Source organism: Fusarium mangiferae (genome assembly GCF_900044065.1).
Source record: "Fusarium mangiferae strain MRC7560 genome assembly, contig: FMAN_scaffold015, whole genome shotgun sequence".
Lineage (NCBI taxonomy): Eukaryota > Fungi > Ascomycota > Sordariomycetes > Hypocreales > Nectriaceae > Fusarium > Fusarium mangiferae.
Window position 1 is genome coordinate 570997 of NW_024573935.1, and position 25401 is coordinate 596397.

Sequence of the window (25401 nt, forward strand, 5' to 3'; positions counted from 1 at the left end):
AATAACTCAGCCAATTCTCTACCGAGTCCTTAATGGACAGACTGCAAAGCTTGATCCAATTCGCCCTTCCATCATTGAACACTGATATGCTGAACTTTATTGTGAAACTTTCCCCTCTAACACTTTTACCTTCAAGCTCCAAGCGAGTTTAAAATCTCGTGCCTCTTTCTTCTTTCTGAGCAGTCATCTCACGACACATAAACCTCCTTTGCAATCGCGCTGGAAGCCCGAACTCATCTACATCATCCCTTACAACGGATTTTGGCCACTCCACTGTCGAGCCTCCCCAATCTTCTTAAGAACTTATACACAACTAATCATGGGTCTCTGTCTTTTCCCCTTCGGTGGGCTTGTTAGCTGCGTACAGACATTCCTTGGCGTCTCAACTGCGGTGTGCGTATAACCCCCTGACTTGGTATTATTCCACAAGCTAACAATATTTTGCAGGTCATGCTGCATTTTCACCTTAGGCGGCGGGCTTCAAACTCCATTCAATTCCGATGCAGAGGATTCAAGGCTCTGTGATGAGAAATCTCAATATGCCATACTTTGGTCATATGATGATGAGCCTGAGGTTTAAATCATGCAACATGGAACTCTCTCAACAGCCATGGGCTCGCGGCCTCTGGGGCAGGTGTTTTCTGCTGTATGCAATTTCTATCGTTGAGATTTCTTGTTCTTTCAAGTCTACTCTTGAAGGGAGTTGTATAAGTTCAAGGAGTGCAGTGGATGGAGAAGTCGGGGGCCGTTGGGCGCAATAACCTGGTTTTCAGACCAAACTTGGGAGAAGTCTGTATGCAAGACAGGCTTGCAGCTTGAGTGTTGGAATAGATGACTTGCAGGCTCTTAATGGAAGATTGTCGTTTTGTCAGCTTTATTTCCTTAGAAAAGACTCGCTTCAGAATTTTTCATCAGCTACGTCGTCCATCTCCAGCTGCAAAGCATACTTCAACCACCACCAGCCAACCAAAGCCTCATCTCTTTGCTTCTTTGCAGTCCAGAACTTCTTTTCCATTCAGTCTTCGTGCTTCAGCAAATACTCTGGGATGTATTTGTTGACCCGACCGAGAGCAGAGTCATGGCGTCTGCTGGTTGCCGCGTAATACCCTCAGCAAGCCTACAATAAAAAACCGACATACCTAATGCATCCTGCACCGAAACTCTGTGCTTGATAGAGATCAAAATTGAAGATCTAATCAAGTCCCGCTGCACCACTGAGCGCCCATGTATCATTTGTGTAGAAGTGTGATGGACGACGTGTTTGACCCCTGAGTTTCTTCCACCTGTCCCAGCTCAAGCTTCGTAATGCCACATAATACGTGACCTACAATGTCGGAATCAGGGCTTAGACTCGCTCATTCCCAGATCTGATGCCTCTTTGACTCGAAACTGGAAGTAGCTAGGCACTAACCATACCTACCTTACTACCAGATGCCATTGGGATTGGTGCAGTAGCCGAATTATAGCGGAAGGGGGTATCGTTGTAAGCGCATTTAATAAAGCATGTGCCGAACCGAATCCTCAAATTTGTAAGAACTCTCATTAGCAAAGTCCCGTATCCTTTTCTTTTTGCTTTCGATCATTCCCTATCTATCTTAGTGTGAGATCCAATGTCCGATGCTTTCAAACGCTTCAGAACTCAGGAGCTGCTCCGAGGGCCGTGGTTGCAACTCCCCAATGGATTCTAGGCATTAGAGGAGGCAGAGTGCTCAACTCCTTCCGAACTCATCGTCGCGGCTGACGCAACTCGTTGCTGGCCCCTTCCATCGTTGTCGTACTGGGAGTCAAACAACTTCAAGTCGGACGCCTTGGTAAACAACTTGAACCTCTACACACATCTCTCAATCCATTCTATCATTTACAACCCACCCATTTCCATCGGCGTATCAACGTTATTCAATATACCGCCCTCTCAGCATCACATCATCACCCTCCCTCTTCAACATGAAGCTCATAAACATTATTCCCATCTGCCTGTTCCTGTACTGCACACACGCTACAGTTCTGCCCAAAGATGACGCTCCTGGTCTTTCCAGAGACGTCCAGGATATCTCTCCCAAGAATCGCATCAAATGGACCCGGTGCAATCTGGGCATTCCTGAATACAAGGAATTAGAAAAGAACAAGGCAATCGAGTGCGGTACTCTAACTGTTCCTCTCGACTATACCAAAAAACACAGCACAAACACTACGACATTGAATTTGATCAAGCTCAAAGCGACCGGGAAACCGCCCAAGAGCAGCATCATCATGAACTTTGGTGGTCCAGGTGCTTCCGGAGTCGAATTTTTGTTGGGGATCTCTCCGCTCCTTTCCAATTTCATAGAAACCGGACTCTACGACATTATCAGTTTTGATCCACGGTAAGTGGCACCCCAGCTATTTCAAGTTAGTTTAAGTCAAATCTAACCTCGAACTAGGGGTACTGGAAAGACATTGGTCCCGCCTGATGGTGAAGGATTTCCGTTACAAATGTTCGAAGAGCTCTCATACACCGCTCAGAATTCAGCAGATTTCTTCGCCGATAAGTCACTCAGCGATGCTTGGGATTATATGAGCACCTTCACTGAAATCTTTCTTACGAAGGACACGGATCTTGGGAGGTTCCGTGGCACTGCATTCGTCGCCAGAGATATCGCTGAAATTGCCACAGCACTGGGTGAAGGTAACCGCATCAACTACTGGGGTATTTCGTACGGCACGGTCCTAGGCCAGGTTCTGGCTGGTATGTTTCCTGAACGAATTGAACGCATGCTTCTCGATGGCAATCTCCTCGTCGACGACTATGTTAAGAACCTCGGGGTCGATAGTACCCAAGATGCCGAGAAGGCCTTGTATCATTTCTACGACGAGTGCATGGCAGCCCCAAATGATACATGTCACTCGGCTACCAAGCTTCCCAAAGAACGAGATGATTTCATCAAGGTTCTCGATCGTGTCTTCATGGTTTGCACAGGAGTTGGGGCCGGTTTAGGCCGCATTAAATCACTCTCCATGAATTTGTGGCTTTTCGCATCTCTCTACCATCTCGAGGGTTACCTCAAGCTGGATGACCTGATTGATAGCGCTTTGGAAGGCAATCGTTCGAATTGCCCCCAGGGAAAGAATCCCTTTGCAGAGTTGACAACTCCATGGAACCCCCAGCCCGAACTTGCCCATCTAGCGATCTGGTGCAGTGACGTAACTTTCCGCGCTGAAACTGTTGAAGAATTTATCGACTTTTTCGATTTGTACGAAGGCAATCGGGCCCTTGATGACCGCTTCTTCCTCACGACCCTGCTTCTTCGTTCGGTGTGTTCTCGGTGGAGCATACACGCAGCTGAGCCGATAAATCTTACAAGCCTTTCAAGAGTCAAGACAAAGAACCCAATCCTTATCGTCAACGGTGAATACGATCCCGTGACTCCCTTGAGTCATGCCCGGAATATATCTGCCCGATTTCCTGGAAGCCAGGTTGTTGTTCACAAAGGTTCTGGTGTTAGTATAATACCATGTCTTGAATTGATGGTGATACTGACAGAAACTCATAGCATGGCCTCCTCAACCATTTTTCGTTTTGCACTATAGGGATTGTATTCAATTATTTCATCAGTGGAGAGTTGCCTCTCGAAGAGACCACCTGCGAGCCATACCAAAATGCCTTTGAGATCGTCGAATCGCTGCGGGGGTTAGAGGGAAAGGCGAAAATTCATAAAACTCCAATCTTCGTATAGGTAGTGCTGGGTTTCTTGGGTTTTGTCTGCTTGTGTTTGGTTTTTTTGTTGTGTAAGCCGAAATGAAAGAAGGCTCTGGGCTGATATAAACTAGCACAACAGTATTAAAAGTATACAATTATCACTTCTTACAGGCTTATTCCTTAGATGTTTCTGCGAAAAGAAAAGCTGACTAGTTGCTACTCATAGCTCAACTCGACTGTGTTGTGATGATGAAGTAAGTACAATGGGGATACTAGTGCTAACAAGAAGCGGTTGAGAGTCCAAATTAATGCTTGTTTCAATATTGCCTCCGCTGTGGTGTCTTATCCTACGATTCATCAACAGGCCTCGATAGCTATCAGCTGTCCTTATTGATGCTCCTCCAATACGAAGTTGAGGATCACATCTCAGCTATTGTAGGGTAGGCAGGGGTTCAGTAGCTCTAACTTAGCGTGTTGTTGATAGATCGCCTAGATGGCCAAATTCTAGAAGGATTAAACTTTGCAAAATTCCAATTAAATGGAGTCCCAACCCACTCCCTCAACCACGCCATAGATCAAAAGAGCAATCACATCCGCAACCATGAAGAATATTGCCGGTATCCGTATCTGACTGTCCGAAGCCCCCCCAGTCAATCTCAGATTGCACCATTGGCTCAAGTGATGGCGTCGATAAGACATTTCTTGCCTCGCGAAGGGGCGAGGCAAAAAACCGAGGCACCTCCTTTCTGAGTGACGAAAAGATTTAGGCAAGTTTGATATGTCTTTGCAAGCTGTCAGGCAGGTTTATTTTGGTACCCTTGTCCAATATCTGGAGTTTTCTTGCTCCCCGAGCTCGTAAATAGAAGACTTCTCTCCGCCAAGACCACGATCAATCCTTATCAAATATCCTCATCACCAACCAGTTCGGGAGGCGTCAAGATGAGCGCCGACATTCTCGCTGCTGGTGGAAAGGCAAGCCCGTCAATGGGCGTGGAGACGAGGAACGACAACAATGGCGATCTTGTGACGGCCACCGAGGAGCAGAGCCTCCAGCGCGGTCTGCACGAGAGGCATCTTTCTATGCTGGGTATCGCTGGCGCTATTGGAACGGGTCTCTTTCTCGGTCTGGGCCAGTCTGTTCAGACCGGTGGTCCTCTCGGCGCGCTGCTTGGCTATGCGACTGTTGGTCTCGTTGTGTGCGCCGTGCAATTCGCCTTGGGAGAGGTCGCTGCGTTGCTGCCGGTCACAGGAGCTTTTGTGCGACATGCTGAATTTCTCGTCGATCCTGCCTGGGGGTTCGCAATTGGATGGAACCTGGTCTATGGCAACATTCTGTCCATCCCTTCAGAAATCACGGCCATCTGTGTGTTGTTCGAGTTCTGGACCGATATCAATCCCTCGCTTTGGATCATGATCTTCATCGTCCTCACCACAGTCGTCGGTCTCTGTTTTGTCCGGGTTTTCGGCGAGGTTGAGTTCTGGTTCGCCCTTCTCAAAATCCTCTTAGTCGTTTTCCTCATCATCTTAGGGTTGGTCATCAACTTGGGAGGTGTCCCAGGGACAGAGCGAATTGGCTTCAGATACTGGAAGGACCCAGGACCGTTTGTTGAATACATCGCTTCGGGGAGCTGGGGCCAGTTCCTTGGTTATTGGTCTGTCATGACCAGCGCCGTCTTCTCCTTTGCAGGCGTGGAATCTATCGCCATGGCCGCAGCTGAAACGCGGAATCCTGCGCGTGCGATCCCCAAGGCCTGCAAGAACGTTTTCATCCGAATTCTGGTATTTTATATCTTGGCCATCCTCATTGTTGGCATGCTTGTGAGAAGCGACGACGAGAGACTAAACGACCAGCCCGGAGCCGCAGGCCAAAGCCCCTTTGTCATCGCAGCCTCCGCGGCCGGCATCCCTGCGATTCCCTCCGTCGTCAACGCCGTTGTCATAACTTCCGCGTGGTCGGCTTCCAACCAGAGTCTTCTCGCTGGCACGCGTGTTCTCTATGGCCTGGCACTCAAGCGACAGGCCCCTCAGATATTCCTCCGCACGACTGCGTGGGGTGTACCTTACGTCTGCGTGCTCTTCTTCACTTGCTTCATGTTCCTCAGCTTCATGAGTCTCTCCAATGGAGCTATGACCGTTTTCTGGTGGCTGGTCGACCTGACAGCGGCGGGAGTCCTGGTTTCCTGGGCGTCAATCTTGTTGAACCACATTCGTCTGCGCCTTGCGATGAAAAAGCAAGGAATTCCCATCGAAAAACTACCCTGGCACAACTCTTGGACTTGTAAGTGGGAGCCTAAAGTAATAAAAGCCTATCTAACAACAGAGTAGTCTACTCTTCGTGCGCCGGCTTGTTCATGACTTTGCTCATCCTCCTCACGGGCGGTTTCCGTGTCTTTACCAGGGGTAATTGGGATCCCGTTGGCTTTGTATCATCTTATTTGTAAGTGGTCCTGGTATCAGAGATCAAATCAGTTCTCATACTAATCGCTCTGTAGGGATATTCCTCTTGTTACCGCAGCGTACTTGATTTGGAAGTTTGTCAAGAAGACAAAGGTCGTGCCGTTAGCAGAGATACCCCTCCAGGATGCTTTCAGGAAATCGGAGGAGGACCACGAAGTGGTGACCGCTTAGATATAGGGGCCGCAGGGAGGCCGGGAGAAAGAGACTTCTGGCGTCAAACTGAGGTGCCAGAAGTTCCTGATCTAGGGCCATCTAGGGTCATTTAAATATGTACTAAACTATATAAGTTACACCGGTTTTACATAAGTCTTCTCGTCACTTAGGATAGAAGCTCTGAGTTAACTTGCCCGCCCTTGAGGGGGTAATACTAGCGTATCATCTTGAATTATCAAGTCTTGAAGACAGTAACGGGCATATAATTGCCCTTGGTTGCTCTTGAAGTTCCAGAGCGTGGGGCTCTCAACACGCTTTCCGAGCTGGTACCATTTCGATCTGGACACTGATGATGCGGTTGCTGTCAATTCTCCATCACTGTTCAGTTTTATATTCTTATTGTCGCATGTGTTTTGAGAATGCAGCTGCTGGCTCCGGCACTGTGGCCCTGGAGATAAATTCGTGTCGAGTGTAATGCCTGTGAAAGGGGACCAAGGTCGCATTGGGAACGCTTTCATACTGAACTACACCCAAGAAGAGTCTCAAAAGACAAGTCATGGCTGTCCAATTTTTATCTCTGTTCCTACCTAAAAATATCTTTCTTTGCTCAACCGCAAGTATTAGTCCCGATAGCCATCCTTGCGTCGAGCTCTTCCTTGATGTGCAGCCAGGAGACTATTGTCCATGATGTGAGTCGCAATCCCCCTGTAAATCCAGGCTTACACGATTGTCTGAGTGTAATTCTTAGACTATTTACCGAATTCCGTGAGCCTTATGGGGGATGGCTTGCGCGTGATGCTCAAGTTGCAATCCTCTTCCCTGAAGCTCTTACGACACTCGTTGATATCACCACAATCAAAGTCCAAAAGGCATGCATTATTCTATTTACTAATGTTTGATGAATCATAATTTTACTTGCAACTCATTCCTTGTTCATTAAGTGGCTATGAACGATTTTGTACGCTCCTGACCAATGTGTCTCAGACCCTCGTGGACATGTAATACTCTGGCATTGCTTCGGGGGAGACTCAAAACCTGCATGATAGCCGTGATTTCTATATTCTTGAGTACTAGAAACTACGTATGGACCTGTTTTCTGGGTGCACCTAGCAGGTCAACTCTTATCGAGGAGTTACGTGGTTGTGGCCTCATTCAGGGGAGCCGCTCAGCATATACAATGGAGGGCTCTCCAGCAGCAAACGTTGTGAACGTACACCTAAGTGTCAACGATAACTAGTCGAAGCTATACTTAAGTCTATACTAAACTTACCATAGCCGTCCTAAGTTGTCTTGCTTCCCCTTAGGGGGGTATACAGGATCTCAATTCTCCAAAAAGACCTTTCAAGCTACACACGATTGAGACTTGGCGTACATGACAATGATTGAGGCTATGCAAATCTTGGGTTCATGTCGTACGACGGCTTCTTCCATGAGCTGAATGTCTGGGAATAGCTTCACACCTCTCTAACGCCTCAGTGTATACTCCTTCAGGAAGCCAAGATTCACTCGGCCAAATGTACGGACATAGACTCGAAGAAACGTATGATCTGGTCGTTGGACATGTCTATCAAGACAAAGAGAACGGCATTTCCCAGCTCGGTCTGCCGGAACGCTCGAAGAATGTCACTCGGAAGCATACTTCCCTCCCAACCGCAGACGTCTTTCATCAGCCTCCTTTGCACTGTTCTCTTCACGATATTCTTAGAACGGGCTGATTTCTAATGGCACCAACCTCCAGTTATACTTCCAATTCCCCAGCTATTCCCGCGCCCGGGAAAGCCAACTCAACCGCCACTGACGAACATCCCCTCCCCCGCAACCCTCTCCAACCACAAAACACCAAATTAAGGGGATATTCTAACTTCGTTTCACTTCTCACGAGAGTTCAGTGGCTCAGATCGAAACCCTCCAGCCGCTGTCTCTTCAATGCAGGTGGGTTACAACGCGCATAACACGAACCGTCGAACTCTACCAAGAATATCGCGTGAAACACGGCTAACATGGTCCGAACGCCCCATGTAACAATGACACGATACAGCTCACATGTACAACTTCAGCCACAGGTTTTAATGTTGTTTTCTTTTCAGCTTTTGCAAATCCCCAAGCATAGCCTCAAAGAAGGTTAACTTATTAATTAGAGGGCCATGGCGATCAATGGCTTGACTCGCGGGCTATGGGCAAACGTGACACGTTCCCCCTCGCCTTGGAAACTATCGAGCGATGATAGTGTCCGTAAGCCCAGGTTTACTACGCTGTTTCTGGTTTGACAACATCTGTGCGATGAGGCCGAGAACAAGATCCGCCGGCGGGTTGGCTTACATGCCATGAGTCGTACAGCGTGGATGAGGAAATTATGATGATCGCGGGTTGGGCTGGGCTGCGGCTAAGGCTTAATGTTATCCTGTAGGCCAAGGGAGGCTTTGGGTTTGATGGGAGAAGGGGCTGGATCGTGAGAGATGCAATGGTCGGCGCCATCCGGGGGAGGAGACTGTGGCCGCAGGATCTACGATCACAGCTCGGACCGAGTTGAGGAGGAAGTCAAAGTTGAGATTCTAGATGCTGGCGTTTACGAGGGACTACCTTGGCTGTGTCACTATAGCTGAGGTATCTACAGTAGAGTAGTTACAGTGCACAGCCCATTATCATATCATGCAGTTGTGAAGGTTACCGGATCTGATCATCGTCCACAACTCAAGTTGCTTACCAACTTGGGAGATATCATGAGAGGTTGATATCATTCTCTCCAGGGGGTTGGTTCGGGTTGATTGACAATAGCGATAATTTAGCACTGCAAATCACAGCTGAGACGATCCGTCGCCATCATCATCATCATCATCATTATCATCACCAACCACTGGCAACGAGCCAACGGAACTGTGCTGTAGTGCAACTTAGTTCAGCGCTTGGCGTGATACGATACTTGACCAAGTCAGCAAGCAGAGACTAGAGTTCACAGACTCGTGCAGGCCACGCTTTGGGTGCATTCCAGTGAATGAATGGCAATGAATGGCTCTATCTCCCCGAACCCATCAGCCATCAATCTCCGTGGAACCACGGGCCTCTTGTTAACTTTAGTTGGTGTCAGTTAGTGCTCGCTGGAAGCTGTAAGCTGTCTAGCTGTCTGGGCTAGGCTGTGCCGCACACCCACTCCCCGAACCATGATCGACAACCAGCGCTGAAACCTGCTTCTTCCTCCCCCCAAACCAAAAACGAACCATCAAAAGGGCCAAGCCAGCCTTGAAACTTTGCCATCTCTTCCCGAGGCTTACGTTACGAGATTTAATTAAACTTTCTGGGCATTCTAAGCGAGACCTTGACCTCGTGGTCTCCCTCTCTTATCACCGGAAACAACCAAGGGAATGAGATGTGATCAACATGCGCATTTCTCAAAAGTCGCTATTTGAACTTTGACGTGCACCTCACCTCAGTCTAGGCAGGCAGTTCAAGGGGAAATGCCACCGAGTGGCCCGTGATGTTTCTTTCTCTTCTGTTTGAGTTTGGGTTTTGTGTGCTGCCCAAGCTGGGCATTACTCTACTCGAAACAAGGGCCTGAGACATTTTTTTGAGCGTCTTTTGAGGTTTTTTTGATTAGATAGCGGTGAGACTGAGGCCAAACAGACTATCGATTTCTTGTCTGTTATTAGTGACTGGGTTGTGATAATGCAATGCAGCAGAGTTCCATTTCCGTGCTTGTCTCACGTTGAGTGGTCGGCAGTTTAAAATGGCCTCTGCGGTGTATACTTTGTTATAACCAGGGTATCATAGAGTATCATTTAATTCTGTGTACTTGTCAGTACTCGAACGTTATCAGTTGTCTCTCATATTTCCCTGAATAGCTTCACCACCTTCACCACCACTACCACCTTCACCACCAACACCACCAACACCATCTTCTTGTCTCTGTGATGTGAGCAGTAAGATTGTCTTTCACTTTCAATCCTCATCCTTCATCCATCGCCCCAATAATCGTCTCTTCCTCATCACGCTACCCTCCTCGAGCTCGCCTCACCTTTTCACGTCTGCCCATGTAATTCGCTGCAACCATCTCCACACATCCATCCCAAAACTCATGCCGTTCGCCCTAACTAAACTATCCCTGCTCATTGGGCGCCACGTTCTCGCCTTGTTTTTTCCCTTCTTTTCTTTTCTTTTTTTTCTCGCTCTCGCTAGCGTTGCATCGCTAACGCCCGCCCCACGATGCACGACTTCCAGGGATGGTTAAGTTGCTTTTTTCTACTTCGGCTCTCATGCAGCTTGAGCGGGAGCACCGTAGTGCGATGCGGTAGTTAGACCGGGGTCTATAGTACGTGACGCTATTCCGAAGCCTTTGTGAGACACCATGTTGCTGTGCCGGTTGATGTTAGTCGAGGCAGCAAAGTCACTCACATTCACATGGCTCAGCAAAGTTGGGACAAGTTATATGAGTGAGGTATCTTATTGTGTGTGGTCTTTCATTCATAGGATGATCGGCAGATGCATCTCTTTTGTGCGAGGTGCCGTCTATCCCTCAGTAAACGTATGGTTGCGCAATATGCGCTGTGGCTATTGAGCCATATCCTCTTCGCTCTAATCTTTGCTTGAAACCGTGAGTCAAGTCAATATGACTCCTGTCCCATGTCAACTTCTTTTCCTCGTCTTCTTGAAGAGTCCCCATCCGATCCGTCATGATAAAAATAGTAAAGAGGTATCTCTGATCCAGTTCAAGTGCAAGCCATGGCCATTCTTCCCGCTTCTATCACAAAAGACAGACGCCTTCCAGACAGTAATAGCATAACAAAAACGAGGAGTAAAGGAACAACAGTCATTATCCTCTGGCATTCCTGGGCAAACAAACATAAGCTCTTCCTTGGGCTGGTAGAAAAAAGAACATAAACGAGGATCGGACAAGCAACAACTCCAATCTTTCCAAGTCTTCTTTTCTGTCTCTGCAGAAATGACAACAAACAAAGTTCGCCTCGCATAAAAGTCTCGATGCGCCAAACATCATGCTTCTACAACTGATATCTTGCCCATCCTCATAATATTCGAAAAGACAAAACTCCTCGCTTTTTAAATAAGTATTTTGTAAGTGAATGAGAAAGTTTATGACAAAGAAAATAAAAACCCGAAACAAGAAAATGTTGCTCCAAAAAGGGGAATACAAGGCCGAAGAGAAGCAATCCCGGACTGTCATTCAATGGGTCGTAAATAAGTGTTTTTGGTAGGCGTATCCTTGCACGGCTTTTGGTAGGTATTGGTTCCATGGTGATGTTTGTGGCCAAGGGTCGATATTAAAGTCGAGTAATATCCAAGGTGGTATAGAAGAATCAAACAGTGTCCTGGGCCAGTGGGTTTTGTAGCCTCGGTGACATCTCATCCAGGTGAGGTCGTGGTAGTAATAATAGTGGCCGTTATGTCGAAGGCAAGACACCATGTCGAAGGCCTTAGTAACAGCCTTGGAACGTAGGCATGAAGGGGACCTGTTGATGAAAGGGCACATGGTGCTGAAGCATGGGCACTTGTTGAACGTATTTTACCATATCCCAGATAGGGAAGTATGATTTGGGTTGACAAGGAGCTTGCACAGAGACAGGAACCTGAGCCTGTACTGGCATAGGGACCTGCTGGCAGAGCATGGGCTGAGGGGGAACGGCCACTGGCACGGGGACGGGCCCAGAGTACTTCTGGGGCACGAATTCCTGGCTGTGGTAGATGAGCTGATGTTCCTTGGGCTCCTCAGGGTCGAAGGCGTGGGGTGCAAACTCAGGAGGAGTCTGTGGCATCTGGCGTTCCTGTTCAAACTCGTCGTCCAGGTCGTCAATGGTAGAGTCGCTTGATGTGAGCGAACCCTCATCGTCCGAGGAGGCAGGCGACAAAGGTGAGTCGTACTCATAGTCGTCGATGATGGCATCCTCGGAGGAAACGTATTCAGTGATGTGGTTTGGTGAGGCCGGAGGTGTCGGTAGAGACGACATGGGCGGCACGGTAAACATAGAGCAGGCCATAATCCTGGTTCGGAGCTCAGAAAGAGTGATCCGCTGCTCGGGGATAGGCTCGAAGATCCGTCCCAGAATGTCGTTCAGTTCATCCGACAATGGGAGGATGGTCTTCAAGAAGTCCTTGGATCCGGCATAGGCACGGTAAGTAGAGTCCTGGAAGGAAGCTTGTTTCCATGGGTTGCGTCCACAGGTGAGGTTGACGAGGATAACTCCAAGGCTCCAGACATCATTGGGGGCGCAAAGATAGTAAGGCTTCCTAGCAGAGGGGTCCAGGCATTCTGAAAAGAGAGAAAGAAAACACGTTAGTTGTCTGTCCCATCCGTGATAACATCAAGATACAAAAAGGGTGCTTTCAAAGGGGAGAGGGAGGGGGGAGTAGTATGTACCTGGACTCATGTAGAATGTTGAACCGCATCCGTAGTCCTCGGATCGATCATCAGAAGTAGCAAGACCAAAGTCAGCCAGCTTAACAGTGTCTCCGTGGTCTGTCACTAGGATGTTCTCCGGCTTGAGGTCCCGGTGGTAGATTCCAAGGTTGTGGCAGTGTTCAACGGCATCCAGGATTTGCAGAAAGATATTCCTTGATAGTTCATCCTTACCAACATATTGACCGCGCTCAGTGATATTCAAGAAGAGATCGCCCTCGGGGCAGTACTCGAGAATAACATAGATGCAGTCAGGATCATTCACAATCTTGAGCATCTGGACCACGTTGGAGTGTTCCGATGCCTTCCAGTGAAGACGGATCTCTCGTTGTTGGTAGGCAAATTGTCTGGATTCCAAAGGGGTTCCATCGGGATTGAACTTGCTCAAGCACTTGACAGCGTATTTACCTCCGGTCTTGAGATCGACGGCAAGGTACACGACGCCATAGGCGCCAGTTCCAAGGATGTCAGTAAGCTGGAGAGTACCCTCAAGCACGCGGCCTAGCCTGGCCTCCGGGGCGAGAGGGACGCATCGGTTCTGGAAGTGTCGAGAGTGAGGGACCGCAAATGGTTGTTGAACTGTGCACTTGGGATGATCGAATCCTGGAGAGGGCGGAGGGGTTTGGTAACCGAATATGGCATGTTGCTGCATGTTATCTGGTTGGTATCTCACGAAGTAATCCTAGAAACTGGGTTGTATTCTCTGGTCTGAGGTTGAAGTAGATCCTAGGGCCGGCAGAGAGATAATCCAAAACGGCACGGCATACAGCAGCAAGAAAAGGAAAGAGAAGAAAACACAGAGTATTTTCCTACGGCCTGTGATGGGATCCTGTTCCAAAGTCCAGTCCGGTCCAGTGTAGTCCAAACGGGTCGTTATTAAAAAAGAGTTCCTTGGGGTGTAGTTGGTGGTCGAAGTAGTGGCTTTTGAGGTCCCGATGGCCGAATCAACGGGTCGAGAAGAGAGATGAGAGAAGAGCTGAGTTTTGTCGGCCTTCCAGGGGAGATATTGTCGAGTGGGAGGTTGAAGAGTTGTTGTTCGACAAGAGTAGACCAGAAGGTCACGTCTGCGAGAGAGTGAGAGAGAAGGTTGCCGGAAGGAGTGTCGTGAAAGTGGTGATAGAGGTTCCTCAAACTAGATCCAGCCGAGTTTGGAGATGGGCAGAGACGATAGATAAGTTAAGTCTCTCTAGCGAACAAGGACAAGGCGAGCGAGCGAGACACACCCCAAGACATTCCGGTACGTACTGTACAGGCTCTAGTCGAGCGAGCAGCTCGCTCACTCACTCACTTGCTCTGAGCAAGTTGCTCACACTTGACACATCCACTATCCATCCACGCCTCGGGCTTGGGATTGCGTTGCGTGGAGCAGGACCCACCGCCTCAATCATACCCTTGTCCAGTTGGAGAGATTAATGGGCATGGGTATGGCCCTGTCTTGGGTCTTGGCCTTGGCCTCGTTGTGCGGTAGCGTTAGCGTTGCGTTGCGTAGCGTAGCGTTGCGTTAATGCTCTATTCTTGTCTGGGCGTAGAACCAGAGCGAAGGGGGGGGGGGGGGCGTCCTCGGCTCGTGAGGCGTTGGACGAGAGGCAGGGATTGGACAGAGGACTTGATTTGGTGACGCTGAGCAATATACGAAAAGGCAAGGATCCGTTTAGAAGTGGTTCTCTCTGTGTCACTGCCTCCAGGCCACGTCCTCTCAGGTTCCTCCCAGGCCCACCATCATCTTTTTGGGCCTTCTGCTCTGTTCTGTCTGAGACTCTCACTCATCAGTCTCAGCACTAACGCCATCCATCGGCCCACTGCCACTCGAAGCCTGCCTCGGACCAGTCATAGGCTGCTGGTGGCAGATCTCTAGCAACCTGGGCGGTGCCTGTGCTGTCTGTGTTGTGCTGCGCTGTGTGCGTTTCTTGCTCTGCTGACACCCCCCAAGTAAGGGAAGAGTGCGCTGTGCCGTAACCGTCCTTTGTGCTGCGTGTCCTCTCTGTGACTTGACTGGCCTCTGAGGTCCACCCGTCGGGCGAATCGTCATAATCAACAGCCCCCGTGATGAATCACAGTTTGGCCGTAGCTTTGCCTCCGTGTGGCTGCCACTGTCCTCCCCAACATCCATCTCCTCTCCCGGCCGGGGCGGCGTAGGCGTACTCGGTACTCACTCTCTTCTGGAGCGGAGACGTCGGAGGCCGGCGTCACTCTGCACGTTGGAACTCTCATCACACACAGAGTTTGAGTCCGGCCGTGTCGTGTCTCCCCCCTACCTACTACACTACACTACAGTACACATACTTTTGCCGGACCTGCCTACGAGCAGCAACTGGAACGGAACAACAAACCTTTTTTGCGCCCAGATACGATTGAGTTTGCGGTTCGATTGGCTATCAGATGGGCGTCTGAGGCGCTTGGCGACATGTTTTGCACAAAAAGGAATGCATGAAGTCATGGAAACGGATGCCCACCCAGTTACTTGCCGTCTGTGATAGATAATCTGGGAGGGGGGCTGAAATGTGAATGTGAATGTGAATGTGAATGTCAATGTGAATTCAATGTAAAGTGAACTGGCACCACTGTTGCAGAATGCAGATGCTGAATTGCGTCGATCCCCTCGCTAATGAGGGTCGCTATTTTGCCCCTCCAGCCAGTGAACGTCCTTGCTGTGAGGCTAGAGCTGCTAGGCGCTGCATAAGTTTATGCCAGCTCCGTCGGTTTATGGTTGGTTGATTGGTTATGCCTCTCCTCTGCAGAAAGATAAGATCGACATTCTTGGTGAGCCATCTCTATTCTTCAACCTCGTACTTTTCAATCTGCCCTGCCACCCTTGAGCTTTGATTGGCCCGAGGCTAAAGTGTATCAAATATCGAGATATCATCCATGGTCACGCATCCTACATGCTATGCCCATGATAGCCATGTTCATCACATACGGACGGATACTGTATCCTCAACAAGGCTGACAAGGGGAAATGAGATTTGCTTGCTTATTCGAGGTTGATCAAAAGAAGCAAATCAGCAACATGGTGTTTCATCCATAAGCGATCCTCCGTCGGCGGGTATACTGTACTGACAGCCCTGCTTGTCTTTGTCTGACTTGAAGCGAGACGAGGCCTGCCATCAGATATCCATTTGGCTGTCTCTGCACGTATCCGTCTAACGGCATGTCTTCGAAGGGGCCTCAACCCGCCCGCTGGCAGCTCTGCTCTACCCTCTGTGTCTGTTTGCAGCGTCCTCACGGGCTGCTGGCCAAGCACCCCGGGATCCCATATTACTCGAAGCAGACAGGTGCAGAGCTCGGGTGCGTCAGTCAGTACCACCCAGCGGTCCCAGGCCGCGGTGAGATGCAGGTAGAGTGTGTCCCCCTGTCGTGTAGGACCAAACAAGACAGAGTTGCCAAATAGCACAGCACAGTTCACTTGCTTGTCAAAGTCAAGAGACCCCTTGAACAGGCCACGACGGTGACAGTGGCAGCTCTCCCAAAGCTACATGTACAGTGAGGCTGACTGATGGGAAACGGGGACGGGTTGCAGAAGAGGCGTCCAATGAGAAGCTGTACAGGCCCCAAGGAATGTGGCCCGTTGCCTGTCTTTATCGGCCTGTGATCTCTGTCACCCGTTGGATGCATGGCATGGATGGTAGTCTAACTGATAACGACGACGGCTTTTTACTTTACGGTGAGAATGTGAAATGAGAGTGTGAATGCGTACGTCGGCTCGGGTTGCTTCCAGTTCAGTTCCTGTCATGTCATCGGATCCATGTGAACGGGTATCGTACAGTGCCTTGCCTTTGCCTTTGCTTTTGCCTTTGCCTTGCCTGAGCCTCGAACGAACACCGGATCTGAGCGAGCATGGACTGACACTGACAGATTGAGGAGGAATTGAGGCGATGAGGCATTCATTTCTTACTGATCACTTGTTTTCAACCTCAATCAGTTGTTCCAGCCACGAACCATTATCGCATGATTTCAGCTCCCCCAACGTGTTTCCCTATGCATCCAAGTGGAATTATTGATAGAACTTCAGGTGAAGCAAAGTAAAGTAAAGCAGCAGCTTGACAATTGTCGTCTCGCCTACCCTATTCCATGTCAATAAGTCCGAATTCCTCCAAGGGCCCCTGGTATTCCAGCTCAGTTGAGTGGTCCCCTAAAAACAAGACAGTGTCTCATTGTTAACAGTTGTCAACCCGGGGCGGGTCGATTGGATGGTAGGATGGGCCCGAGAGAAGCGGTCAGGGCATTCGAGAATGGGCCTTTGACCGTGATTACCGATCAGCCATCAACTGCATCGTCAAAAATCACGGGTGCATCTAAACCCTTCGAGGGTTAGGCCCCTGGCACTCAGATCTCCAGCAATCATCTCCGACTTGGTTATTCCCCGTTGTGGCCCTGTTCTCTACGCGCACTGAGCTCTAAACATATCATCTCGATCCACTTGACACAGAGTGAGGCCGCTGTCTGATCCTTGAGCTACAGGGATATCCCTGGAATCGACCCATCTCTCGCCAGCGAGCACTGATTCCTCTGACGCCAATGCCACCTGAGTCAAAGTCAAAGAAAGAAAAAAATGTTCTAATTAATCTCCAGTTTCTGAGTCCGGGGCGTCGATCATACGCCGCTATCTACTGTAGCTGAAGCATGGCGTTGTTTTTTTCATGGCCTCAAACATTGCTTCATGAGGGTTCGTGCTTTTCTTTCATGGCGATGACCATGACCAAACCAACGTTATGCACTAAACTCTTCTGTCTCAGCATATGTTATGCATGGGCTGACCGAAACCTGCTCGCCTCTACTACTGTGCTGCTGTAACTTGATTGAACCACTGGCTCTCGCACCAAGCGACGGCAATGCAAGAGCTTGCTCCATCCTGGTTCGATACCAGCTGCTCTTATGCATTCATTGTTGGTTGGTTTGGCTGCGAATAAGAGCAGCCAGCAAATCGGGATGTTACTCTGGCAGTTCCAAGCAGGAAAAGGTTAACCACATGCCCTATCGATCCAATAGGGAGTTATCCTCAACACTGCCGTCTATGCACTCACTTAGAGAAGCTACGCGCATCTTGAGTCATGGTTATGCATCTCTACGGTTGAGTCCAGTCCAGCTTGCTACGGCACAAGACCTCAGCCATAGTCCTAGTCCTAGGCAGATCGGGAGATGCAGAGACACACAAAGGTAAGGGCAGCTCGGGCACTCACTCGCATTGAGGATGAGCAATCGAGAGCACACCATCAACTGCCGCCAGGGCCACTTCCCCGGGAACATGGTTGCGGTTCGTCTCTGAACCGGCCGGCGCTGGTATCACCTTGGCTTGGTTTGCATGATATCTTTGTCAAGTCTGGTGTTTCTAGCCCGATTGAGAGACCCTTGCTGTTGACAATGGGGACTTTGGAGTGGAAGCGAGAGCTGGGACGTGTTTCTGGTCTGATAACGATCTGAAGATCGATCGTTGAGAAGCGTCTGGGGAGATACGACCACCATCACATGCAGTGCCGAATCGATCAGCAGTTATCTCTTGGAGATAACGACTCACTACGTATCTCCCTGTAAACATTCGTCAATGAAGACGCCATCATGAGATAGAAGACCGTCTCAAACGTCAAGCTGCACCACTAGAGCCAAGACTGCCCGTTTCGAGGTGGGCTGATATCAAAGCCTCTGTCTGTCTGTCTGTAGATTCACCGCCAAAGGCTGGATGTCTGCAAGGGCTGTTCATGCGTAGCGTGTGGACGCAAGGGAGGACAATGCAACACACAGGATTTGTCACGGGGCCCCGAGAAGGGACGGGCTAGACGGGACATGAGAACATGCTCATTGATCAGCTCGAATACAATTTGAGATACCAGAATCGTATCTCATCATGGCCGATCATTTACGGGCTCGTGGCTATCACAAAGAGAGACCAACGTTGTCGCCTTGTCCAAAGTCTAATGCACTGCCGGTCTCGACTCTCAACGGCGCATCACTAAGTAAAAGAAAGTAAAGTAGGGGCGGGGACTTTATTGGGTGGTGGTGAAGCTTACGGGATGACATCCGCGGCGCCTGGAGGGGCCATGATTTGCATCAACGACTTGTGAAGTTGAAGATCGAGTTGGACCAATTGTAGCACGATCCAGAACCAAAGGCGTAACATTGACTCTCGCTAGCAAGTTCAAGATATTGATGATGGTCAGCCGTGGTCTAGAATTGATACAGCTCCCCTAGAGTACAGACTAAGTATGTGGCATAAGGGAAGGGAAGGGAATGGTCCGGACACACGAGGTCAAGGGCCGCTCATAATCGGCCTCCTTCTTGTTCGAATCGGCCGTGCCATGTTCATGTGGAGCTGGGATCTGGAGATGCCGTCACGGAGCGGACCCGGGGTAGGACACGGAGCATCACAATCACAAACACAAACGGTTATGCTATGTTATGTTACCCTGTATCCAGCCAAGATAACATGGTTCTTCTACACTCACCGTTTGCCAGGGCGGGTAGTACATCTCACAGCAATTCGTTGTCCATTCACAGTTATCGTGTCCGATCACACGAAACATCATAATTGTCGCATTGACCAGATCATCATCCAACACAAGAGAACCCTCACCACGAACACAACCCGATCACCACGACGTGCTGTAGGTCTCCCGAATCACAGGCTAGCAAACTTCTACTGGACGGATCATCTCTCCTCATGAAACTTGTAGGGCAATCAGCAGCAAAACCCAGCAAAATTGCACCAATGAATATCCCATCGAAACAAAACCCGCCGATCCTGACGACACTCTCGCCACAGCCCGTCATAATGTCTCAAACTGCCCCTGCGATTAAAGTGAGGCTGAGAAATCCCGAATCCACTCTGATTTCATCAATCCCTCAAGCTCAAGGGATCCTTGCCCTGCTCCGAGCCCGAGTCTGGGCGCAATCTCCGTCGCAGGTTCTGTTACAGGTGTGTATGAGAAGGGTGTTACAATCAACAATTTATTCCTGCACATCATAATGCAGGGCAAGCAACGCTTCGGTACATTCGGAGAGAAGCGATAAGATCGCTCAAGACAAGAATGAGCGACGATCTGCGACATTGTTGATCAAAGGAAGGGGTATTGGATAATGGATCATCAAAAGCCTCACCTTTGAGCTCTCGTGCACATCGCATCACGACAATCACCGGCACAAACGTCACAACTTGCTCGCCCTGCTCATCCCCTCTTCTCTTCTGTCCCACTGACATGATCTGTGTGACCTCATTGACGTCAACTTCTCAAACACAAAGAACTCTCTTCTTTGATACCCTGACCAACCACTCTCCATCCCGACCAAGCGACTTACACAGACCACAACCCGTATCCCCCAAACCATCTACAACAAACATCTCAAATGTAACATCGGCTGCCAGCAATCAAACCAAAGCAAGCAAACCACAATGTGTAATCAGCCCTGGTCGTTACGCCCCGTCTGGGTTTCTGCCTTCTGCCTATCAGGCTGTCAAACTAGAACCTGGAATGAATAATGTAGCCTAGAAAATGCACAACATTTTCACCTAGCGTAGGCTGCCTGGGCCTGGCATGCCCACGCTCACGTTCACGCGGGTAAGCAAGCCCACGCCTGCATCGCCACTCCGTGCCTGGGAGCCTCAACGGCTCAACCTCAATACCAAGCCCGAGCATGTGGATTCCTCCCGTATGAGCCGGGCGTTATGTGACTCGGAATACAGCGAGTACAAGGTCACGCATCGTAAAAAAGACTCAATCAGTCATCGGCGATCATTCATCAAACAATCCGAGCATTACTTAGCGATACTTAGTAGCGATGTTATTAAAACTCTGTAGGCAGTTGTTTTAGACCCTCGTAAAAGCTCGATACTCCAGAACTCCATCAAAATTTCTAGCATCCTTCTTCCAAGTCTAGACTCCAATAACCTCGGCCTTATGCGAGACATAACAGACAAGGTGAGACACAGCAAGGCATGACATAAAAACGGCGGTGACACGTTCAGAGACATCGATCAAACCACCACATGTTTTGAACCAGCCATTACTCTCCCTTGCTTTGTCTAGCCCAGTAAACATCTCCCACCCAAAAAGAAAATCTCTCATCCCGCGCCTTTGATTGTCTCAAAACAGCGTCATGAATCCATGATCCGAATGCTTGACACCCTCCTTACCGACGTACATGTCCCGCCCGTGCAGTAAAGAAGGGATGGCGCAGTGCATCAGCCGGCTTCATCCTTTTGTCGGGATTGAGTGTAAGACAGTGCTCAAGGAGATCAATGAAGTGGTTCAGGTCCCTCGTTTCCGCGTCATTCATCCCTGACGACGCAGCCATGAGTCTTGTCCGTAGGTCCCGGGTTGGCTTTACCACCGCCAAAGTTCGGACGTTTGTCTGTAAGCACAGTTTGTTAGTTATCCATTCCTGACTCATAGTTCTAAAATGGGAAAAGGAATTCTCCATGTGAATGCGCATGTCAACAAGGGCTGAGCGCTTGGCCAAACTCTTAGCAGCCGTTGAACTCGTATGCAAGGGATATGTAGGTCATCGTGGCTGACGCTGAGAGGGAGTCCGATCTACCGAGACAAAACAAGTCATGCGACCTGATCTTTAACCTTGAAAGGATCTCGAGGCGTTCTGTAACCCCATCTCATCACACCATCCATCCCTTGCTGAGTTTGTTCGAGAACCCCGCAAGGGCGGCTGAGATCAAACATGCCTGATGACTGTTGTTTTGATCTATCGACCGTTATGTGGGTGGTGTTGGTCAACGTCAAGTTACCCCACATATCCCGAGCGCTTCAGCCTGCAAGGGATCTAGGCGCTTACGCTCGCAGAGCCCCATGATGGAACAGCCCCCAGCCATTGTGGCAAAAATAGCATAAGCTTCGCGTGGGCGGCCACCAAGAACGTGGCCATATGGCGCTTGTAGGCAGATGCAAGGAGTGTGATGGCAAAAACAACAACAGAAACAACGTGGAGGGAGTGAATGGAATCACAACATACCTTTCCGAGAACCTTGTCTCGTTCGATGCTGACGAATTGTCCCTTGTCATCGAAATGAGCTGGCGATAGTTGACCACGCTTGAACAACTTCGGCGTTAACCTTCCTCTGATCTCCATAATTGCCTTGAGCATCTGGTTGTTGCTGTCTCCAGCAAAGAGGATTTTGCCGGTGTACATCTCATACAACGTGCAGCCGATGGACCACATGTCGACGGCGTAATCGTAAGGAATGCCCAGAATAATCTCCGGCGCTCGGTAGAATCGACTGACGAGGTATGGAGTGACATCCATGTGCGCTGTCGCCGCATCCGTCTTGTCGATAGCCGTACCCAAATCACAGATCTTGAGCACGTTGTGACTCTCGTTTACCTACTAAAGTTAGCACTTGCGTGTGTTAATGTTAGCATCGTGGGGTTACATACCAAGATGTTGTCCGGTTTGAGATCAGCATGAATGATACTGCACTTTCGCATGTGCGCAAGAGCGACAAAGATCTGGTATGCGTATGCTCGCGTTGCTCCAAGATTGATACCCACATTGTTACCAAACTTCCGCAAAACCTCTCGCAAGTTCATGCTCAGGTTCTCGAACACCATGCACAGATGGCCCTTGTAGTCGAACTGGCGGATAAACTTGATGATGTGCTTGCGTCCCTCAGGGTCGGCCTCGTTGAGCTTCTCCAGAATAGCAATCTCTGTATATCCTCCCTTTCGGAGGGCGTCATTGTTTCGCATCATCTTGATGGCGACGAGCTCCTTCGTGGTGATGTCGACGGCACGGGCTACCCCTGAGAACATACCCCTTCCCAATGCTGCCTGGATCTGATACCGACCATTCAAGACTTCACCGATGCGAATCTTGTAGTAGCCATCTTTGTCGTCACCTTCGAGAATACCTCCCTTGATAGCTGGGACATCAGGGGCCTTGCCGTCGCCATCGATAGGCGCGACCGGCTCGACAGGTTTTGTGGCATACTTTTCCTCGTCAAAGTCTTCCGCAAACATATCGAAGTCATCATCGTCATCATCACCGCCGGTCTTTTCGGTAGACTCTTTCTGAACATCTTCCTGTGGCTGTTGTTCCGTTGCAATGGGATGCTGCTCACCATGAAGTACGACGTTTCCGTGCCGGAGCTCATGTCGTCGTTCATCCTCCTTCATGTCTCCAGTAGGATCGTAGTCAGCGGCTGAGGGGCCATCCTCCTCGTCTGGCTGAGCCTTCCCGTGGCTGTTCATCAGGTTTCTGTCATCGAGAAAGTTGATGCCCCCAGGGGACATTTCGGTATGTGACCCGGGAGAGCGCGGTGATGCGATGTCTGCACCTCTGGTCAATAAGATCCCTCCACTAGATGCTGTTGACATACCTGATCGGGGAGTGCGGGGGCTTTCAATGTCGGATTGTGCTCTCATGGGCGTGTCGGGCGCGGTGGACGCAGGAGAAGCTCCGTGAGCTTTACTTGCAGCAGCACCTACAGCATGGAGAAGGAGAGGAGTCGCAGAACTGTGCTTAGCCAGGATCTCCTCACGTCGCTTGCGGCGTCGCTCGATTTCAGCTTCTTCGTCAAAAGGCTCAGGCTCTTCGTAGTCGGGTTCTGGCTCAGGTTCCGGTTTTCGTTCGGGTTCCTTCTGAGCTGCTGACTCCCTATAAACATGTCAGTGCTTCGTTCAACCAAGGAATGTGAATCAACATACCGCTGAGAAGCCTTGGAAGTGCCATGTCCATTTGTAAGGCCTTGTTCAGGTTTAGCATGATGTCCTTGGGCGCGTGAAGCCTCTCCTACAGTCGTCCTCTTGGACATAGAACCGCCATTTCTCGAGCTGTCTTCATACTTAAGTTCCCTCGGCCCATCGTCGCGACGATCGTATTGGCCTTCTCTGACAAAACGATCAAACCTGCCTCTATCTGAAGGTCGAGATCTTTGAGGAGAGCGACTCCTGTTTCGAGGTCGTTTGTTGGAATACCGATCTCGGTCTCCATCGCGGTAGTTGTCTCGGTCGCGGCTCCGATCGCGGCCCCCGTGGCTGAAATTTGATGTGCGCGATGCAGGTCGATCTAGGTCATCGTATTGTCCTCGCGGCTTGCGATGGTCGTCACGTCGCGCATCCTCGTAGTTCCGGCGATAGCCTTGGTCGCGAGGCCTGGAGTTGTAGTGATCCCTATCCCTGTCTCTTTCGTCGTGCGATCGCTTGTAGCCACGGGGTGAAATGCTTCGTCGTGACCCGTTGCTGTATCTAGAAGCCGAATCGTGATCCGGAGTGGAAAGTCTACTTTTGTTTCTGTCTTGACGGTCAACACTGCTTCCTCCAGTATGCTGCAGTGAAGTTGCCTTCAAATCTTTAGCGGCGTTCTCGACGATCTCGCCTTCGTCCGAACTCGACGCCATGATGACGACGGGGCTATTTAGATCCTCAAGGCCTTAAAATGGAGAGAAGCAGGAACTGTGTCAGCGCTGGGGACTAGGAAGAGCAGAGTGCAATGGGAGAAGAGCCCAACCGGATCAGTAGTGACTCGTAGAGGCTCAGAGCCGATAGGGGAGGTAATGTAGCGGATGAAGGAAGACTGGAGCGCAGTCCAGATGGAAAACAAAAGTAGTTAAGCGAATTGGAAACTCTGAGGCGAGGGAGGGGTTGCAAAACCTAAGAAGGTATCGTGACGCGAGATGAAAGTTATTATCTGAACCGAGTATCTTTAGACTTTTTGACGTCAGGTAACAGCGAAACAACTGATGGATGAGGCTACAAGGCCCATTTTCTGGATTAGCTAAGCCCCGAAAGACCCTTATCCATCTTATCGAGCTTATCCCCGCGGTCGAAAGTGGGCTCACCGCTGCCAGCCAGTGAGTGGGCTGGGCTGTGCTGAGCGCGAGAGGGCCTGGACAAAAGTCAATAAGCGGGAGGCAACTTTTCCCTCTCGCGACAATCTTTGTTTCCTCAACCGCAGCTTTGCCTCCTTTTAAACACAACTCAAGACTCTCTTTCACTCTACATATATCAAAATGGGCGGCGCTAACCGAGAAGGTTTGCTCAATCTCTCCGACTAAATTCCTACAGAGACAGAAAACTAACCCCTCCAAACCACAGGCGGCAAGGTCAAGCCCTTGAAGCAGGCCAAGAAGGCCCAGAAGGACCTCGACGAGGATGACAAGGCTTTCCTCGAGAAGAAGCGCGCCGGTACGAACCTCAAAAGGCGAAAACCACAAAGAAACATCACACTAACAACTGCGATACAGACGAGAAGGCTCGCAAGGAACTTGCCGCTAAGGCTGGAGGCAAGGGCCCTCTCAACACCGGTGGCCAGGGCATCAAGAAGAGCGGAAAGAAATAGACGTTTCGCCTGGTTCTAGCGACGATTGAGCGAAGACTCGAGATATCCCTGGCGGCTTTGGATGGCGTGAGCGCATCAGACAGGCAGCCTGCGTGTTTTAGGCGTTTTAGACATTGGCGCTCACTGATCACGATATTTTCGCGCGATGGCTAACGATAAATGAATTCTATGCTGACACAAATGCTGACTGCAGTGCCTCGTTATTTCCGTGCAATTCAATTTGAGAGTAGTCATGATCGTAGAAATGCTAGAACGTCGATGTTATGATGGTAAAACCTCCACTGTATTAGTGCACCTCGCTTGTGGATTTCTCCAGTGAACAGCAGATCTCTCGCCAAAGACTTTCATCTCCATTTTCAAGTCCATCATAACTTCTTTTGCATTAAAACAGGGTCTTCGACTAAAATCGAGTGGAACTTCTACGACGCTTCTAGAG

At 49.8% G+C, this 25401-nt stretch overlaps 6 protein-coding genes across 6 annotated transcripts; 4 read left to right on the forward strand and 2 right to left on the reverse strand.

The window, feature by feature from the left end:
- Positions 1-319: 319 nt before the first annotated feature.
- FMAN_12770 (uncharacterized protein) lies at positions 320-525 on the forward strand (the record flags this gene model as incomplete). The annotated part of the gene is made up of 2 exons (XM_041823250.1): positions 320-391; positions 448-525. The coding sequence occupies 2 exons, from the start codon at positions 320-322 to the stop codon at positions 523-525; spliced, it is 150 nt and encodes a 49-aa protein (XP_041688850.1).
- A 1419-nt stretch (positions 526-1944) lies between these two features.
- On the forward strand, positions 1945-3713 carry FMAN_12771 (uncharacterized protein; the record flags this gene model as incomplete). The annotated part of the gene is made up of 3 exons (XM_041823251.1): positions 1945-2363; positions 2421-3477; positions 3531-3713. 3 exons carry the CDS (start codon positions 1945-1947, stop codon positions 3711-3713), a joined length of 1659 nt encoding a protein of 552 aa, XP_041688851.1.
- Positions 3714-4615: 902 nt separating this feature from the next.
- Positions 4616-6304, forward strand: FMAN_12772 (uncharacterized protein; the record flags this gene model as incomplete). The annotated part of the gene is made up of 3 exons (XM_041823252.1): positions 4616-5954; positions 6002-6113; positions 6169-6304. The coding sequence occupies 3 exons, from the start codon at positions 4616-4618 to the stop codon at positions 6302-6304; spliced, it is 1587 nt and encodes a 528-aa protein (XP_041688852.1).
- A 5405-nt stretch (positions 6305-11709) lies between these two features.
- FMAN_12773 (uncharacterized protein) lies at positions 11710-13341 on the reverse strand (the record flags this gene model as incomplete). Its single annotated transcript, XM_041823253.1, has 2 exons — positions 11710-12542; positions 12651-13341. The coding sequence occupies 2 exons, from the start codon at positions 13339-13341 to the stop codon at positions 11710-11712; spliced, it is 1524 nt and encodes a 507-aa protein (XP_041688853.1).
- Positions 13342-20807: 7466 nt separating this feature from the next.
- On the reverse strand, positions 20808-24024 carry FMAN_12774 (uncharacterized protein; the record flags this gene model as incomplete). The annotated part of the gene is made up of 5 exons (XM_041823254.1): positions 20808-21029; positions 21642-22010; positions 22064-22956; positions 23005-23282; positions 23333-24024. The coding sequence occupies 5 exons, from the start codon at positions 24022-24024 to the stop codon at positions 20808-20810; spliced, it is 2454 nt and encodes an 817-aa protein (XP_041688854.1).
- A 612-nt stretch (positions 24025-24636) lies between these two features.
- Positions 24637-24965, forward strand: FMAN_12775 (uncharacterized protein; the record flags this gene model as incomplete). The annotated part of the gene is made up of 3 exons (XM_041823256.1): positions 24637-24658; positions 24722-24811; positions 24871-24965. The coding sequence occupies 3 exons, from the start codon at positions 24637-24639 to the stop codon at positions 24963-24965; spliced, it is 207 nt and encodes a 68-aa protein (XP_041688855.1).
- Positions 24966-25401: the final 436 nt, after the last annotated feature.